The 16,635-nt window shown below is 43.2% G+C and overlaps 1 protein-coding gene across 1 annotated transcript in view; it reads left to right on the forward strand.

Annotated features, from left to right (window-relative positions):
* PIGA (phosphatidylinositol glycan anchor biosynthesis class A) overlaps positions 1–5,786 on the forward strand; it is a 43,956-nt gene extending 38,170 nt beyond the window's left edge. The window contains exon 6 of the mRNA XM_040338671.1: positions 4,984–5,786. Within this exon, the coding sequence (XP_040194605.1) occupies positions 4,984–5,262 (279 nt within the window). The 3' untranslated portion in view covers positions 5,263–5,786. The remainder of the gene's footprint in view (positions 1–4,983) is intronic.
* The last annotated feature ends 10,849 nt before the right edge of the window (positions 5,787–16,635 follow it).

The following is a 16,635-nucleotide window of genomic DNA, read 5'->3' on the forward strand; positions in this document are numbered from 1 at the left end:
GGGAGGGGGCTACCCTGGACCTAAAGGGGCCTAAACCTAACTGCCCTGACACTTTTTTCTGTCACACTGACACTAAAAGCAGTGATCAGAAAATAAATGATCACTGCAATCAGTGACACTGTGACCGGGGGGGGGGGGGGGGGGTTATGTGCCTATGTGTGCTGTGTCAGTGTGCTGTTGGTGCAACTCACAGTACAGACGTCTTCTCTCCTCTGGAACCGGACGAAAAGACCGCCAGAGGGGAGAAAACGTCACTTCCTCCCTGCCTGTGTTTACAGTTACACAGGCAGGGCGGGCTCAGGTGGAAGCCGATTCGCCGAGGGAGATCGAGAGGGGACGGCTGGAAATCAATAGCCGCCCCCTCCTCCCGGACCTCCCGTACACCGTTCCCGGCCGTCGCATGTACCAGAGGGGGTCCCGATCGGACCCCCGAACCCGGGAAAGGCGGGGACGTACATGTACGCCCATGTGCCTGTACATGCCATATTGTGGACGTACATTTACATGCGGGGGTCGGGAACTGGTTAAGGTAACAACATAACCAATAATATAACCACTATTTCTTTTATCGTCCATGAACGGACACAGATCCTTAAATCTTGACATTTGGGTTATGTTCCTGTTCATAGGAGAGGACTAGGCAGAACATGGTAGTTATCTTAAAACATGTAACTTTAACAGAGTTGAACAGCCCCGCGGTCCCTCCGGTCATAACCCCTCACTCTGCAGCATGCAGCTCTGTTTTTTTTCTTCTGCCTAGGTGGGAAGAAGGATGTGGCTCCTTTTGGGCCCAGAGTCCTAAGGAAATGTTTTAATTTTTATTTATTTTATTTTTGTTATTCTGTCTGGGAGATCATTCCTTCCTTTCAATTGGACTGTGATCACGACGGACGCCAGCCTCACAGGTTGGGGGGGAGTCTAGGGGGTCCAGTCGGCCCAGGGTCGCTGAATCCTGCCTGCTGATCAATGTACTGGAACTTCGAGCGATCAGGCTATGCCTCTCCTCGTGGTAGCAGAGGCTACATGGTCGTCCGATCAGGATCCAGTCGGACAACGCCATGGCGGTGGCTTATGTCAAACATCAGGGGGGAACAAGGAGCTTGGCTGCGACATCGGCGGTCGCTCACATCCTGCAGGGGGGTGGGGGGGCGGAAAGGAGCGTGCCGACTCTGTCAGCCGTTTACATTCCGGGCGTAGTAAACTGGCAGGCGGACTACCTAAGTCCCCAGATGCTGGATCAGGGGGAATGGTCGTTACATCCGGAGATGTTTCAACTCCTTTGCCAGAGGTGGGTCACACCGGATGTGGATCTCTCGGCATCTTGACTCAATCGCAAGGCGTTGAGGTTCGTGGCGCATTGGTGGCCCCGTGGGGTCAGTATCGGCTAATTTATGCCTTTCCCCCACTGAAGTTGCTTCCTCGTCTGCTCCGCATAGTAGAGGCCGAGGGGATCTCGGTGATTCTAATCGCTCCGGATTGGCCCTGGTACGCCGACCTTGTGCGCCAGGTGGCGGATGCACCCTGGTGGTTGCTGATGAGGGAGGACCTTCTGTCTCAAGGTTCCATACTTCATCCTGCTTTACAGTTGCTGGCTTTAACGGCATGGCTATTGAAAGCAAGATACTAAGGGACCGAGGTCTGTCGGATTCAGTTGTTTCTTCTTCGCGGAAGATCTACCATCGCACTTGGAAGGCCTACATCTCCATGTGCGGGGGGAGATGGAGTGGCGTCCACGGACGTATTCGGTTTCTAGGGTCCTGCTGTTTTTACAGCGTGAAGTGGATCAGAAACTTGCCTTAAGCATCATTAAGGGACAGATTTCAGCCTTGGATGTTTTTCTTTAAACGACCCTTGGCGACCCACTCGCTGGTAGGTACTTTTGTGCAGGGGGTTCAACATGCGCTTCTGGTGCTCTCAGCTCTTCAGGAGCCCCCTTTTGACAACATCAGAGATATTCCTCTCTTGATGCTCTCTCAGAAAGTGGCTTTTCTAGTAGCCATTACATCTGTCAGACGTGTTTCTGAGTTGTGGCCTTGTCTTGGAAGTCTCCTTACTTGGTCCTCCACAGGGATAAAGCGGTGCTACGCCTGCAGCCTTCCTTTCTATCGAAGGTACTTTCAGCTTTTCACCTGAACAAGGACTTTGTACTTCCGTCCTTGTGTCCTCGACCGTCGCATCCCAAAGAGGCTGCGCTACATACAGTCATGTTCGAAATTGTTGGCACCCCAGGAATTTTTCCAGAAAATCAAGTATTTCTCACAGAAAAGTATTGCAGTAACACATGTTTTGCTATACACATGTTAATTCCCTTTGTGTGTATTGAAACCAAACAAAAAAGAGAAAAAAAAAAGCAAATTGGACATAATGTCACACAAAACTCCAAAAATGGTCTGGTCAAAATTCTTGGCACCCTTTCAAAATTGTGGATAAATAAGATTGTTTCAAGCATGTGATGCTCCTTTAAACTCACCTGGGGCAAATAACAGGTGTGGGCAATATAAAAATCACACCTGAAAGCAGATAAAAAGAAGAGAAGTTCACTTAGTCTTTGCATTGTGTGTCTGTGTTTGCCACACTAAGCATGGACAACAGAAAGAGGCGAAGAGAACTGTCTGAGGACTTGAGAACCAAAATTGTGGAAAAATATCAACAATCTCAAGGTTACAAGTCCATCTCCAGAGATCTAGATTTTTTTTTGTCCACAGTGTGCAACATTATCAAGAAGTTTGCAACCCATGACACTGTAGCTAATCTGTGTGGACGGAAGAGAAAAATTGATGAAAGATTGCAATGCAGGATAGTCCGGATGGTGGATAAGCAGCCCCAACCAAGTTCCAAAGAAATTCAAGCTGTCCTGCAGGCTCAGGGAGCATCATTAAATGAAATGAAACGCTATGGCGGAGGACCCCACTGCTGACAGAGAGACATAAAAAAGTAAGACTACAGTTTGCCAAAATGTACTAGAGTAAGCCAAAATCCTTCTGGGAAAATGTCTTGTGGACAGATGAGACCAGGATAGAGCTTTTTGGTAAAGCACATCATTCTACTGTTTACCGAAAACGGAATGAGTCCTACAAAGAAAAGAACACCGTACCTACAGTGAAATATGGTGGAGGTTCAATGATGTTTTGGGGTTGTTTTGATGGCTCTGGCACTGGGTGCCTTGAATGTGTGCAAGGCATCATGAAATCTGAGGATTACCAAAGGATTTTGGGTCACACTGTAGAGCCCAGTGTCAGAAAGCTGGGTTTGCGTCCGAGATCTCGGGTCTTCCAGCAGGACAATGACCCCAAACATAGGTCAAAAAGCACCCAGAAATGGATGGCAACAAATCGCTGGAGAGTTCTAAAGTGGCCAGCAATAAGTCCAGATCTAATTCCCATGAACCCCTGTGGAGAGATCTTAAAATTACTGTTGGGAAAAGGCACCCTTCCAATAAGAGAGACCTGGAGCAGTTTGCAAAGGAAGAGTGGTCCAAAATTCCGGGTGTAAGAGGCTTATTGATGGTTATAGGAAGCTACTGATTTCAGTTATTTTTTCCAAAGGGTGTGCAACCAAATATTAGGTTAAGGGTGCCAAGAATTTTGACCAGCCCATTTTTGGAGTTTTGTGTGACATTATGTCCAATTAGATTTTTTTCCTCCCTATTTTTTGTTCCAATACACACAAAGGGAATAAACGTGTATAGCAAAACCATGTGTTACTGCAATACTTTTCTGTGAGAAATACTTGATTTTCTGGAAAAATACCTGAGGTGCAAACAATTTCGAGCATGACTGTACCTTGGATGTGGTACGTGCTTTGTGGGTGTACCTGTCTGGCATTTCTATTTCTCGGTGGATCAGGCAGACCATCATCCAGGCCTACGCCCTTAAGGGGCGGGCGCCTCCTTTCCCTGTCACGGCACATTCAACCAGGGCCATTGGTGCTTCCTGGGCTTTCCGACATCAAGCGTCTGTCTCACAGGTGTGTAAAGCAGCAACTTGGTCGTCCATTCACACTTTTTCCAAATTTTCCAAGGTTGATGTGAGTGCATCTTTAGATGCTTCCTTCGGCCGCAAGGTTTTGCAGACGCCGTTTGAGTTTGCAACTCCTTCGTTGAGGAGCTCAGCTTGTTTGGGGTGAAATTGTTTTTTGATTGCTGTTCCCACCCCTCGTTTTTTTTTACACTGCTTGGGGACGTCCCAAATGTCAAGATTTAAGGAGCTGTGTCCGTCCATGGACGACAGAGAAAGGGATTTTACGGTGAGTACAAAAAAATCGATTTTTGCAAAATAAAGGGCAATTATAAAATTTCAACAAAACCGATAAAATAAAATTTGTGTACGTAACAAAAACGTATTTATTAGTGGTTCCAAATTAATAATTGCTGCCGACACAAAACATTATACCCAGCATCTTTCCAAATAACAACTGTTCTGTTTAATTGATGTATTTTAAGGTTTTATATAACCATGCTCTTATGCAGCTGAGAACAGCGGGTATATGATCACATTATAGATGTCTTTTTTTTTTTTTTTTTTTTTTTTCAACTTGACTTGTGTAACAAAGACATGTAGCAGAATAAATTTTTGCTTAAATTTATGACAACATTCGATTGTATTCGATTTTCTTTTAAAATAGAAGAAAATATTGTTTTTATTCCAAATTTCTACTCTTTTTTTTTTTTTTTTTCGATTTTTATATTGCAAAAAATAAAAAACCAGAGTCGTGAATAAATACCACCAAAAAGATAGCTCTATTTGTGTGAACAAAATGATAAAAATGTAATTTGGGTACAGCGTAGCATGACCGCGCAATTGTCATTGAAAATACGAGAGCACGGAGAGCTGAAAATTGGTCTGGGAAGGAAAGTGCCCAGTATTGAAGAGGTTATACACAAATGTATTACCTTTTTTCATTTCTATTCTAAACGGAATGTGTTGTTTCATAAGCTGAGGGTTTATAATTACCAATATCTCCTATTTTGTTTCTTTTTCTTAGGTATACGATCGCGTCTCTAATGAAGCGGTCTTACCAATGAATGAGAGACTTGAGCGTCTTGTAAGTCACTGTGGCGTAGTGACGGGGAGCATCTTTGCCCTTTTTGTGGTAGCTTGTTTTTTAATCCTAGTGTTCCTGCGATGGCATAGCCCGGACTCCTTGATTGACATTGCTGTAGATGCCACAGGGCCACACGGAGCCTGGTCACATCAATACGGCTCTAACAACAGATCACGAAAGAAGATGACCAATGCAAACAGTGAGACCTCGCCAAAATGATTTTTTGCTTTTTTTCCTCAAACTTCTCAAGTATTTTCAGCAGATCTTGCTGCCTACAAACCAACAAGGTGTTTTCTATACGGGATACTTCCTCTTCCTGTATTTTACTTCATACAGTCCTCCGTGGTTTAGTAAACCACATCTCCTCTTACTCCTGAATCTCTACATGTGGCTTCTCGGCCTTGTATTGCACTCCTACATGCTGCCTAGAATTACAGCCAGTTTTGTGTGTCATAGTCCTACTTGTAATGCTAACTGTGGAACGTCTGAAGCTTGAAAGCCTCAGGTTGAAAGGAACCTTTGCGATAAGATGCGTTGCGGTAAAAAGCACATTGTTAAATGCGTTGGCTCCTTTCAGTGCCATTAATTTCACAAAGCATGGTGACTCGCTACTGTGCATTGTGAAAGACGCTTCATGTCTGTCTGTCTGTCTTTTTTTTAATTGTCCATTCTTGTGCTTTGCCAGTCCGTACAGTATGCATAGACTGCCTTAAAGGGGTTGTAAAGGTACAATTTTTTTTTTCCTAAATAGCTTCCTTACCTTAGTGCAGTCCTCCTTCACTTACCTCATCCTTCCATTTTGCTTTTAAATGTCCTTATTTCTTCTGAGAAATCCTCACTTCCTGTTCTTCTGTCTGTAACAACACAGTAATGCAAGGCTTTCTCCCTGGTGTGGAGTGTCGTGCTTGCCCCCCTCCCTTGGACTACAGGAGAGTCAGGACGCCCACTAACACAGGGCTCGACAAATACCGGTCGCCATGGCGACTAGAAATAGTGTCCTGGCGACTTGGCTTGGAAGGTGTTTTTTTTTGTGAGCTGGCGCCATCTGGTGGTGAGCCGTTGGTATTACAAGTTAAGCATTACAAGTTAAACAGCAATTCTAATGTAATTTTTCACTATTTTCACTGCCATCTTCTTCCCTCTAATAAAAACCCCCAAACATTATATATATTTTTTATCCTAACACCCTAGAGAATAAAATGGCGATCGTTGCAATACTTTCTGTCACTCCGTATTTGCGCAGTGGTCTTACAAGCGGACTTTTTTGGGAAACAATTACACTTTTTTTAATTAAAAAATAAGACAACAGTAAAGTTATCCCCATTTTTTTTATATTATGAAAGATAATGATACGCCAAGTAAATTCATACCCAACATGTCACGCTTCAAAATTGCGTCCGCTCGTGGAATGCAGACAAACTTTTACCCTTTAAAATCTTCATAGGCGACGTTTAAAAAAATCTACAGGTTGCATGTTTTGAGTTACAGAGGAGGTCTAGGGCTAGAATTATTGCTCTCACTCTACCAACAGCGGCGATACCTCACATGTGTGGTTTGAACACCGTTTACATATGCAGGCGCTGCTCACGTATGTTTTCGCTTCTGCGCGCAAGCTCGTCGGGACGGGGTGCGTTTTCTGGCTCCTAACTTTTTTAGTTGGCTCCTAGATTCCAAGCAAATTTGTCAAACCCTGCACTAACACACAGCTTCTTTCTCGATCTGCAACGTAGAGAGCGTCCTGACTCTCATGTAGTCCAAGGGAGGGGGCGAGCACGACACTCCACACCAGGGAGAAAGCCTCACATTACTGTGTGGAGTTACAGACAGAAGAACAGGAAGTGAGGATTTCTCAGAAGAAATAAGGACATTTAAAAGCAAAATGGAAGGATGAGGTAAGTGAAGGAGGACTGCACTAAGGTAAAGGAAGCTATTTAGGCGGAAAAAATCGACCTTTACAACCCCTTTAAAGCGGTATTAAACTTAAAACCTCAAATGTAATATATTGTAGTTTACCAATCGTTGGATGTGGTGGCTGCATTAGTTTTTGTGTTTTTATTTTATTTTTTTATGCTTTTTGTTTTTTTTCTTCTGTTTTCACCTGGTGATCTGGCCAGTAACACACCTCCTCTATTCTAGTGCCCCCACCCTGAATGAAGGAGCAACAAATACCTCTTTTGGACAGCAAAATTGTTATTCCCTGGGGGAGGTTAGTGTCAGATGCACTAAAAGATTTAGATACAATAATAAATTAAAGCCAAACTCCAGCTCACACTTTTATAATTACAGTAGTACGTTGGATTACGAGCATAATTCGTTCCAGACGCATGCTTGTAATCCAAAGCACTCGTATAGCAATGCAAGTTTCCTCATAGTAACCCAATGAAAGTTCAGATAATGCATTCCTATGCCACTGCTGGTGAATGCAGTACCACATGTGACCAGAAGTTTGTGGGCGCTGGAGTCACTCGGGAACAGGGTGACCCCGAGTTTCTCAGAACGTCTCCTGTGTCCCCGCACCTCTGGCCACATGCGGTACTGCACACCCGAGGCTTGAATCTTGCTCGTCAGGCAACGCTTGCAAATCGAGTCCGGATTAAAAATAAAAAATTTGCTTGTATTGCGGAACACACATAAACCGCGTTATTACTGTACTACTATATCTGCAGGAGGGTGTTCTGTTAATTTTTTTTTTTTTAAACACTAACCTGGATCATCAGGTGAAAAAAAGAAGGAAACCTATAAAAGAAAACGAATGCAGCCATCACAATTGGTAAGCTGCAATATGTTTTGCTTTTGGGTTTAATATTGCTTTAATGCAACACGTTAACACGGAGCACACAAGAATGGTAAAGTGTGAATCCAGCCTAAAGAACAAACAGCACATCTCTAAATTTTGTATTTTAATCATCTAAATCAGGGGTCTCCAAACTTTCTAAACAAAGGGCCAGTTTACTGTCCTTCAAGCTTTAGAGGGGCCAGACTGTGGTCAGTGCAAGTAGAAAATGCCCTGGCGTCAGAGGGAGAAAATAATGCCCCATGATTGATATTAGGGGGAGTAATAATGCTCTATCATTGGTTTCAGTGGGAGGAATAATGCCCTATAATTGGTATAGGTGGGAGGAATAGTGCCCCATCATAGGTGTCAATGGGAGGAATAGTGCCCAATCATTTGTATCAATGGGAGGAATAGTGCCCCATCACTGGTATCAATAGGAGGAATAGTGCCTCATCTTTGGTATCAGTGGCAGGAATAGGGCTCCATCATTTGTATCAATGGGGGGAATAGTGCGCCATCTTTGGTATCAATGGGAGGAATAGTGCCCATCATTGGTGTGGGGAAGAGTGCCCCAATGTCGGTGTCAGTGGCAGGAACTATGCCCGACTGTTGCTGACAGTGGAGGGATAAATGCCCCAAGAGCCAGATAAAAGCAAGCAAAGGGCTACATCTGGCCCCCGGGCCATAGTTTGGGGATCACTGATCTAAATTGATGTTTTATTAATGGCCGATGATTCCTTACCTTTCATCTATCACGAAAAAATAAAAATATATATTTTTTTAATGGTTTTTGAAAAGGGTGGAACTTGAACAAATGTTAATGTTTTCAGTGCAAAAAAATATTTGATAGGTTGGCTACTTTTTGCTTGGGATCGGGCACCAGTACTGTAAACTATAGAAAAAATAGTTGGCCTTGGAGTATAGCAGGGTTACTATAGCAGTTAGATGCCAATTTTCCAGCTCAACCTAAACGTAAAGTCACTTAAAGTGACATGTTTGCTAAAATACGTGCAAAAGGGATCCTTGTAAAAGAAGAGAACACTTCTTTGGTGGCCAGTGAGTCTATCTTCTTTCTCTTTAAGAGCTATAGTGGCTCAGAAACTTTTTCGCATCTGAGCTCTATCCGATGCCTTGTCTGTGGACCATTGTGTTAGAACCCCCCCCCCCCCGGCTGCTTCATCAATACTGCATCCTATAGTGACATAGGACTGACTGATGGAACTACAACTGCCAGCCCCTTAAAGAGAATTGGAAGATGGAAGTCGCTGCAGGGCGGGCAGGTAGACATTTGGTCATTCGTATTGTTTGGTTGATGACCCGGAGTTTAGACACTGGAAGGGGTGTGGGGTTTGATTTACTAAACGTAAATAGACTGTCCACTTTGCAAAGGAATTTTCCCTTGGCTCTGTGATTCAGATGACGCTTTGCCGACGTCCATCATCCAATTATGTGCAAGCAAAAATCGTTTTTTTTTTCCCTTGCATGTGAATGGGATTTTCTTTGTCTACATTCACCAAGCTCTTGGGGAAATTAACTTGCAACTTTCATAGCAAACTGAACAGTCTATTTGCCTTTAGTAAATCAATCCCCTCAGTTGCTTACCTTTTTAGTAGTGGCCCAAAGCAAATGCTGCCATGCTGGAGACCCCATGTCTGAAACTTGTGCTCATTGCTAAAAGCGATACACTTTAAAGATGACTTTATTTGAAAAAAAAAAAAAAAAAAGACTGCAGGGACACATAAAAATAAAAGTGCTGAAAATGTGCTCATACCTTTATCAGTTTAAAAGAGCAGGGTGGGGAGTAATGTTTACCTATTGGTGCCCTTCAAATTCCATTTCACTGAAAAAATCTTTAATTTGCTTTGATCCACTGAGCGTGTGTGTGTGTGTGTCCATTGTCACTGAAAATGGTTTACACTCCTAATAATAGACTTTTGTAGCTGGATTCAGGTAGGGCGGCTTAATTTTGACCCGGCGTAGCGTATCGTATTTACGCTATGCCGCCGTAAGTCAGAGAGGCAAGTGCTGTATTCACAAAGCACTTGCCTCCTAAGTTACGGCGGCGTAGCGTAAATGGGCCGGCCTAAGCGCGCCTAATTCAAATGAGGAACTGGGGGGCGTGTTTTATGTAAATGATTCGTGACTTGCCGTGATTGACGTTTTTAACGAACGGCGCATGCGCCGTCCGTGGACATATCCCAGTGTGCATTGCTCCAAAGTACGCCACAAGGACGTATTGGTTTCGACGTGAACGTAAATTACGTCCAGCCCCATTCACGGATGACTTGCGCAAACGACGTAAACATTTCAAAATTCGACGCGGGAACGACGTTCATATTTAACATTGGCTAGGCCAGCTTTTTGTTCGACTAACTTTACGCCGGAAAAAGCCTTACGTAAACGACGTAAAAAAAATGCGCCGGGCACACGTACGTTTCTGAATCGGCGTATCTAGCTCATTTGCATATTCTATGCCGAAATCAACGGAAGCGCCACCTAGCGGCCAGCGTAAATATGCACCCTAAGATACGACGGCGTAGGAGACTTACGCCGCTCGTATCTTAGCCTAATTTAAGCGTATCTGGTTTCCAGAATACGCTTAAATTTACGACGGCGTAGATTCAGAGTTACGACGGCGTATCTACTGATACGCCGCCGTAACTCTCTCTGAATCTAGCTATTGGTTTACACTCCCAATAATAGACTTTTGGTTTACACTCCCAATAATAGACTTTTGGTTTACACTCCCAATAATAGACTTTTGGTTTACACTCCCAATAATAGACTTATAGGTTTTTTTTTACACTCCTAATAGACTTGCAGGCATTAATTTGCTGCACTTTATCTCTAAATCAGAGAAAATCTTTGTCTAAATGGGTGAATCTATTTCCCTGCTAAAGTACAAAGCAGAGGGTTCTTAAATGGAATTAACCTTCATAAAAGCTGCTCCCTCAGAAGATGCATACTGCAGTAAATATGTATCTTGTAACTAAAACCTGCTGTAAAGTAAAAAATGGCCCGGATTCAAAGAGATCTGCGCTCTATTTGCGGAGGCGCAGGGCAACGATTTTGCCCTGCGTCCCCGCAAATATTTTGCGCTGCCCTCGATTCACGGAGCAGTAGCTCCGTAAATTGCGAGGGCGCGCCGGGAAAATTGCCCGGCGTAAGCGCGCGCAATGTAAATGATCCCGCCGGGGGCAGGAATCATTTAAATTAGGCGCGTTCCCGCGCAGATCGTAAAGCGCATGCGCCGTCGGGAAACTTTCCCGACGTGCATTGCGGCAAATGACTTCGCAAGGACGTCATTTGCTTCAAAGTGAACGTGAATGGCGTCCAGCGCCATTCACGTATCACTTACGCAAAACGACGTGAAATTCAAATTTCACGACGCGGGAACGGAGGGTATACTTTAGCATTGGCTGCCCCTACTATTAGAAGGGGCAGCCTTAGGCTAAAGACGCCGTACGGAAACTCCGTAACTTGCGTCCGCAGGGCCCGCGCAACATTGTGAATCGGCGTAAGTATGCAATTTGCATACTATACGCTGACCACAATGGGAGCGCCCCCTAGCGGTCAACGCAAGAATGCAGCCTAAAATCTGCGTGGCATAAGAGCCTTATGCCACGCAGATTTTAGGCTGCAGTCGGCGTAACGAGTTCTCTGAATCAGGAGAACTCGTTACGCCGGCGCAAGTCAGCAATTGCGCTGCGTAACTATGGTTACGCAGGCGCAATTGCTTACTGAATCTGGGCCAATGTATTTAAAGTCCCAGAAATAGATACGCAGTCTCGTAGACATTGCAACCTCCCATTTTATAGTCTCATCTGACAATATCGCACTCTGATCAATGCCCAGTAACAGAGGTGGTCTGACATGGCCCCTCTATTTCTGCACCGAGAGGAATGGCTGCCAGCACAATGCACTGTAGAGGAGGGTAGGAAGCAACATTTTTACTGAGAGAAAGGGGTATTTTTAATGGCCAAAATCAAGAAAAAAAAAATGCAATTTTTTTTCAGGAGGAAAAAGTGTGTGAATTTTTTATTTTATTCCAGTATCGGGCTCTTGCAGACATCTTTCCCTAGTTCTCTGCCCTTTCATCTATACATACTTTCAGTTAGAAGGTTGGAGGACGTGTCAGTGGACTGCGCTGATTACTGCACTAGTAATCCTTCGAAAACTACAAGTCCGTCTTCTGCTGTGGCAGATGGAACATAAATAGGAAACCACATTTTGGCTGGACACTTTACATTTTATCTTTGAAGTCAGCCTTGTCATTTATTTCTTCTTCTCTATGTACAGCGCTGCTGAAGAGAGGGAATGTAAACATTCTTGATGCACTATTTCTGATAAAGGAACTGATAATAATCATAAGCTTTTATATTCATAACTTCTATACATGAGAAATATATATGCAAATATTTAACTTCTTCGAACAGATGGCCTGTTGAGTGATGAAAATCTTATGAAATCTTTGGAACGAGTGTGGATGGGCCACATGATCTTCCTTTAAAGGACTATGCTGTTTTATGAAATGTTAATATGAAGAAAGAAAGAATACCCCCAGAATGGGACTTTTAAGGCCAGACTCCGAATTTAGATGAAAAAAATGTTTATTTAGTGGATCAAGCAAAATTGGGTTGACACTTGTTCACAGAATAAACCTTGAATGTCAAGGTGTATATGCACTGGAGCAGGTACAACTATTAACCACTAGAGGGCCGCGCTATAGACGAAAGACGTCCACAGCGCGGCTCAAGTGCCGAGTGGACGTCTTTAGACGTCCTGTTGTTGTGATTCCCTGTGCGCGCCGCTGGGGGCGCGCAGCGGGAAAACAAGTTGCTCGGGAGCCGATGCGAGTGCCTGGCGGCCGCGATGTTCTGTGAAATAGCCCAGGATTCCCTGAGTTATTGACACTAGGACTGTTCATATTGGATTTACTGGAGCAACTGTTGGTTTTTTATAAAAAAAAATGTCCCACATCGGGATTTCCTGTGTTTTTGGACACCCATAGCTACGTACATTAAAATTGAAGGGATCTTACTTTGAGTCCAAGGGAAGGGGAAGATCCATGACACCAAGGGATTACTTTACTCGTTTTTTACAAACGATCAAGAATCTACAATCATACACTCCTGTGGCCCCTGATGATGGTCTTTTGCTTGTTCACAAGACCAGAAACGCGTCGGGCAATTTTTACCGTCCCCTGAAGAGTGTTTTTATTCTTTATGTTGTTTTACACTGGGTACTGTTTTGTTCTAATTTTTCTTTTTTCTATTTTACACTGGTGTTATCTATCTGTATGTTTGTTCAATAGTTAGTTGTACCTGCTCCAGTGCATATACACCTTGACATTCAAGGTTTATTCTGTGAACAAGTGTCAACCTAATTTTGCTTGATCCACTAAATAAACATTTTTTTCATCTAAATTCGGAGTCTGGCCTTAAAAGTCCCATTCTGGGGGTATTCTTTCTTCATATTATCAGGGATGTGGCCATTCCTCTAGTTTATGGATCTATGAACTTCCTTCTATATATCATGGAATGTTAATACATCCTCAACAAGGCCATATTGGATTTATTGTATTCTCCATGTGCAAAAAATGTTATTTATTTTTTACCAGAAATTGATTACTGTGTTTTTTACTTTGCGTAGCTAAATGCTATTAGGATGAGGAAAGGGCTTTTGGTCCACAACACTCTATTGAAGGTCTTTGTACTGTATTAGCTTGTGAGCCACATTCAGCTTTAAAGTGTTACTAAACCCAGGACCCTGCATTTTACCATATCTGGTCTCCAACAGTACATGGAACATGGAAATGCAATTATTTTAGTAAATATAAAGTGCTAAATACCTTTTCTCATCAGCAGTATATAGCAGTCTTGTGACTTATATCAGTTTCTGGTAACGCTTGTAGGGGGAGTTTTCATTCTGCACCATGCTATCTTATCAGGATGCTGATTGGCCCTGTGCTGGTCACATGCACTCTCTCAAGGGACAAAAAAAACTCTCTCTAGCAATACACACCAAACTGAGCATGTGCAGCCTGACTCCATAGGCTCTGTGTTATCGGAAAATGATCAGGGGACAGTGGAAGGAGGGGAGACGTGATCAAACAGCTTTTTTACACAATGTGGAGGATTAACCCCTTGGGTTCCACAGAGAGTATAACAAGCATGCTTTAAGCTTTACTGCATATACAGATGATGTTACTGTTGTGGATTTAGTAACACTTTAACAAGTGGTGCATTGTACAAGGGATCATTTTAAAAAAAAAAAAGATTTAGGCCTCAGCCACGAAGTTCTGTGCTGGCATTGTATACCTCTTGGAGACTCATCACCCCTTATTGCCGGTTAGGTCTGTTGCTATAATGAAGCCAAGCAAAGGTGTCTTAAATGAAACCTGTACTGATATATCCTGTCCAATCCCTTTCTCTCCAGAGCTTTGTCAGCCAGAGTCATCTAAATCTGGAGAGGCGATCATCTCTTGTCCTGAGGCTGCTTTAAATAAAAATGAAAAAAAAAAAAAAAAAATCTTATATTTGGACTTTAAAGGTACCCCCATAAATTATACTTCAAAGTACATAGATATTGATTAAAACTTATGAATTTTTTTCAAAGCAAGGAAAATGTTATGTTTAAAAAAAAAAAAAAAAAAAAGCTTTTTTGGAAATTGTAGTTGTACACCCAATAGTGTACCCATCCATAACAAGTTAAACTTGCTACCCCCTTCTGCCTCATGTCTCCTAGCGCCTGCCATACACAGAGCAACTTTCTTTCCTGCAACCATGACATGGGAATCCTTCCCGCCAAGCCATTGTGATCTCCTGGCGGGGGGTGTGGAATAAGCCATTCTTGTCAGGAGAAGACAGTGATTATTGCTAGCCACTAGTAATAATCACATGTAAAATCCGGCAGGCTGGTTGTACCCGAGTTGAGTTGGTACATTCAGCCTGCTAATCTGGCCAAGATTTAAAATGTCTATGGCCGCCCTAACATCATGTTGTAAATATTCATGTTTCGGGTTACGTACCATAAATCTAGTGTCACATGATGTTCATATTGGATCCAATAACAATAGTGGGAGACTTGAACGGTGGCCCCTTGAGGCCACTTTATCGTATTATAAATAATAATAAAAAAATAAAATAAAGGGTGTTGTCAAGGGCTACTCTTCATGTAAAAATAAATCTTATTACAAGAAGGGAAATGTTTGGGGGACTATTTTGTGGAGGGAAGAAAATCAGAGCCAATGTGGAGGTGTGTGGTTGTTTTATTTTTTATGACCAATCAGGTTGATTTATTTTTCTGTAAATATATTATTATTTGTTTAAATAAATAACATCCTTATACTTGCCCCTGCCTAATTTCTTTAATTTGATTTGTCAACCCCAGTTAAAAATGATATCTGCACATCTAGTGGATCAGTGTGGAGCACAGTGTGCAATTTCCATACCCTAACAAAGAGATCTCTTGCCTCTCCATACACCCGTATAAAAGGCAGTCTTCACCCGTATGGGATGTGTAGGTGTTCCATGCAGACCCGTACAGGCAGCCTGTTCAAATCAATGACAGGTGACCGGCTGCATAACAAAGCATCCGTGCGGGTCCAATACAGGCATCAGGGCGCATTTTTCTCACCTGCAGAGAGGATGTTGTGAGTGAGCAACATCAAAGATACCTAGTGTAACGGAACGTCCCACTGCTTGCCACCAATGTAACGAACCGTCCCACAATCCGCTTGAGTGCTTCCGTCATATACCGATTCCTTCCAATCTGGATATAGATATCAGATATTCCAACTGCTCACAAGCACACATTGAGACGATACTTGTTTTTCTGCTGAACATGGACTCTTTATTAGAACCAGAATACAAGTCTTATATACAGTTGAAGAGGAGGGAGTTCACCCCTCCTGCTCATATTGCTCTAACAATACCAGAAACATAATATAACATAAGCTAATTAAAGTGGATGGAGACCCAATTTTTTTTCCCCACTCCTTTTCTGAAGTCATGTGGTTACTTTTCTGGATTTTGACTGGATGTTAGTGATCATAGCAGAATTCAGTGTTGTGTTTAGTGCATGTTGACAATGGGAGTGTAGAGGAGGGTTGGGAGTCTACTGACATCACGACTCCACCCACAGAGCTCCAGACAACAGATCCACCCACAGAATCTGCAGTTTTTCAGTTCTTATAACAGACAGAGGGGAAACATTTGACAGGTAAGGATACATGCAGGGGGTATGTATATCCTTATAGATCAGCACTATGGCAGTAGTTTAGAAAGGATAATAGTGGGTTTACATCCACTATAATCCCTTATGCAGCCGATGTGACTCCCTAATTACAATACACATTATCATACATATCAACACAGAACTCCTTCATACAATTGCAGGGTCAATTAGCACAAACAACAATGGGTGACAGAGAAGCCACACTCATTTACATTATAGAAGACAACAGACAGACAGGTGGCTGGAGGTGATGACATTAGCATCTCCTTACAGTATATGTCCCAACAGTATGAATCGGTCACTCTTTCTAATATGGCATATACAGGGTTCCCAGAGTCTGTGTGTCTTGGGGGGGACATGGACCTGAATCCAAAGTAACACCACCTCAAGGGTCCCCAGGAATACAGCTCACAAAGAGCACCGTTCCCCCAAATGCCAGGGCCCATGATCGCAAGGCAAGAGGCTAGCATTCAGTCCCCTCCAAATGCCTCTGTCCCGGGTGAGTCTGTCACACCTAGAAACTGCATGTGCCGTTTAAGCTGCTGGTTGTGGACCGTGAGCCCACAGAATATGTGTAA

Source organism: Rana temporaria, chromosome 2 (genome assembly GCF_905171775.1).
Source record: "Rana temporaria chromosome 2, aRanTem1.1, whole genome shotgun sequence".
In the NCBI taxonomy this organism is placed as follows: Eukaryota; Metazoa; Chordata; class Amphibia; order Anura; family Ranidae; genus Rana; species Rana temporaria.